The sequence below is a fragment of the Nanorana parkeri genome, unplaced genomic scaffold, assembly GCF_000935625.1.
Source record: "Nanorana parkeri isolate BGI_ZX_2015 unplaced genomic scaffold, ASM93562v1 scaffold2525, whole genome shotgun sequence".
Lineage (NCBI taxonomy): Eukaryota > Metazoa > Chordata > Amphibia > Anura > Dicroglossidae > Nanorana > Nanorana parkeri.
Genome location: NW_017308793.1, coordinates 38,086 through 41,325, shown reverse-complemented (window position 1 = coordinate 41,325; position 3,240 = coordinate 38,086). Strand labels below are relative to the sequence as shown.

Here is a 3,240-nt window from a genome sequence, read left to right as displayed (position 1 = left end):
TACAATTATATTATGCATTTTATGTGATTATTATTATTAATAATAATAATAATAATAATAATAATAAAGGGGAGGGGTGCTTCTCACATATTTTAGGTTGCAAAACAAATATTTGAAAGTGTTCTTGAACTTTTTCCTTTCTTGGTCTGTATTCTGGAACCAAAACTCTTCTTGCCTGCCTTGAGGCTCTGGAACTGCTGGAGTACTAGAACTCCCAGCCTGCATTTGTGTGGCTCTCCAGTCCCCAACTCTTTGAAATCCTGCAGCTTGGCGTGTCTTTTTATCACTTGAGGAACCAAAAGTCCCAGACTGCCTTGTAGCTCTACATCTATGGTTAAATGAGATATCCCATCCTGCATGGTGGCTCCACATCTGTTGCAGAACTACAAACCTCAGCCGACTGAAAATTAAAAACGAAACATCCCAAAAGGTTATAGTTACAAACTCCGCAAACCTATATTTTTGCTTGGAAGTGGGTAGCTGGGACCTGTAGTTCCTCCTGGAAGAGTTATTTGAGTGACTAGAAAATCACAGGCAGCTGTGACCTGTAGTTCCTCCTGGAAGAGGTACATGAGTGAATAGAAGAACAAGGGCAGCTGGGACCTGTAGTTCCTCCTGGAAGAGTTATTTGAGTGACTAGAAAATCACAGGCAGCTGTGACCTGTAGTTCCTCCTGGAAGAGGTACATGAGTGAATAGAAGAACAAGGGCAGCTGGGACCTGTAGTTCCTCCGGATAGAGTTACATGAGTGACTAGAAAAGCACGGACAGCTGGGACCTGTAGTTCCTCCCGGAAGAGGTACATGAGTGAATAGAAGAGTCCAGGGATACTTTTTGAACTTGTTTGCAGTTTGATATCTTTATAGACTCGTGCACATTGCATCCCTCGTTGCTGCAGTTTCTAGCTGCTCGGTAAGGGTCTCCATGGCTGGTATTAAATCTGTTATAAAGTTTTGGAGAGTTGATAAAATAAAGTTACAAGAGTGATTTAAAAGGGTGAAAGCGGTGGCGCCTTTAATTGACCCCCAGTTGTCAGGGGAGGGGGCTGTACCCAGAAAATAAAAAGGAGGAGGGGGTGGGGGGGTCTGTGGGCGGATCCACCCTACTTCTTACGTCTGACTGTGAAGAGCCGACAATCGCAGATGAGTAGAGATAAGTAAAAGGCGGACAGCAGCGACGGAGCTCAATCCAGGAGAGGCTGCAATGCTCAGCAGGTCACAGGTGCCTCCACGCCGCGCTCATCAGCATCTGTAGACTGCAGTGTGTACGGCTCAGCCACAGCTGCATGCAAGGGAAGAGACCAGCAGAGCAGGAGTCATCTGGAAGCAGCAGAGCTCGGCTCTAACAAGGACTGGAGACAGCAGAGACATTGGACAACAGAGAGGACTGCATGCAGGTACAGAGAACAGACCCAAAAGCAGCAGGAGAGCCGAGCTGCAAATCCCAGGCCTCTCCAGGGAAGCAGAGCTTTGACACAGCAGCCAGAACTGGGCTGGACAGCCAGCTTGCTAATATTCCTCTTCCTGTTCCAGCTGTTGCATTCAGTAGTAGACGTTGCTCTTTCAGCTCCTCTGACAAGCCTCTTCTACAGCAGTAGGTTCTAGCAGCCTCAAGCGACTCATCAGGTGAAGAAGCTCCTCCACCTTCTGACCTCCATCCAATTCTCCAAGCACTGAAGCCTCCCCCAGCTTTGCAAATGACTGCAGAGATCCAACAGCCGCCCTCCCAGACCCCTTCACAGAGCAGCCCCATGTCCGGAGCCACCGAGAAGCAGACCACGGTCATGGAGTCAGCCTCCTGCACCACCAAGACCAAGAAGACCAACGCCGGCATTAGGAGGCCGGAGAAGCCCCCTTACTCTTACATTGCCCTGATCGTCATGGCCATCCAGAGCTCCCCCACCAAGAGGCTGACCCTCAGTGAGATCTACCAGTTCCTGCAGAGCAGGTTCCCCTTCTTCAGGGGCTCCTACCAGGGCTGGAAGAATTCCGTGAGGCACAACCTGTCCCTCAACGAGTGCTTCATCAAGCTGCCCAAGGGGCTGGGCCGGCCAGGCAAAGGGCATTACTGGACCATTGACCCGGCCAGCGAGTTCATGTTCGAGGAAGGCTCCTTCAGGAGAAGGCCCAGAGGCTTCAGGAGGAAATGCCAAGCCTTGAAGCCCATGTACAGCATGATGAATGGTCTGGGCTTCAACCACATACCGGAGAGCTACAGTTTCCAGGGGTCTGGAGGAGGCATCTCCTGCCCACCCAACAATCTGGCACTGGACAGTGGCTTAGGCATGATGAATGGGCATTTGTCAAGCAACGTGGACGGGATGGGGTTAACTGGGCATCCTGTGTCGCACCTGGCTGCCAACGGGGGGCACTCATACATGGGCAGCTGCACAGGCTCCTCAGGAGGTGATTACTCCCACCACGATTCGGGGTCTCCACTCCTTGGAGGAGGGGGCGTCATGGAGCCTCATTCGGTGTACAGCAGCTCAGCTTGGGCGCCGACCTCTTCTGCCCTCTCAGGAGGGGCACCCTACATCAAGCAACAGCCCCTGTCACCCTGCAACTCTGCCACCAACCCTTTGTCCTCCAGCCTGTCATCCCACTCCCTGGAGCAGCCCTACCTGCACCAAAACAGCCACAACACGTCCGATTTACAAGGTGAGTGCCACTCAGCTGCCAGCCACTGGTTGCCTATTGTGCCAATGCTGGCCTTATAAGGCAATGAGCAATGCGCAGTAACCCATAGCAACCAATCGTTGATCCTTTCTATACTTCTGGCTATAGTGAGCTGATGGGAAAACACAAAGTGACATCTGATTGGCTGATTTGGGTTTTTGCGCATCATGGCTCTTCCAGTAATTCCGACAATCTTTTCCGATTTCCTGTGATACAATCGTAATATACAAAAGGTAACCAATTTGTAACTGCAGCACTAGGGATCTTTTTGCACTAGGGGGGTCCAAGGAGAAATCATCTGAGTACAGACAGTGGAAGAATTCCTAGGCATCGATGTGTCAGGGCACACACATACATTACGCACATATGAGTCACTAGCAGAGAGGACAACATGAATCTGGCCAAACTGGCCCATCCTGGACTAAACCTGGCAATTATCTCTGCAGGCACCGAGAGAGAATGATAATAAGATGTATGTGTTTGTTGGGGGGGGGGGGGGGGGGGGGTTGGGGGGGCACGTGTGATGCGCTCCCGCGCCCCCCCCCCCAGCTTGGGAGGGGGGCCCA

General features: G+C 51.3%; 1 protein-coding gene across 1 annotated transcript in view; it reads left to right on the top strand.

Annotated features, from left to right (window-relative positions):
* The first annotated feature begins 1,695 nt into the window (after positions 1-1,695).
* The window catches only part of FOXF1 (forkhead box F1), a 4,441-nt gene continuing 2,896 nt past the window's right edge, over positions 1,696-3,240 (top strand). Inside the window, exon 1 of the mRNA XM_018573763.1 lies at positions 1,696-2,656. Within this exon, the coding sequence (XP_018429265.1) occupies positions 1,696-2,656 (961 nt within the window). The remainder of the gene's footprint in view (positions 2,657-3,240) is intronic.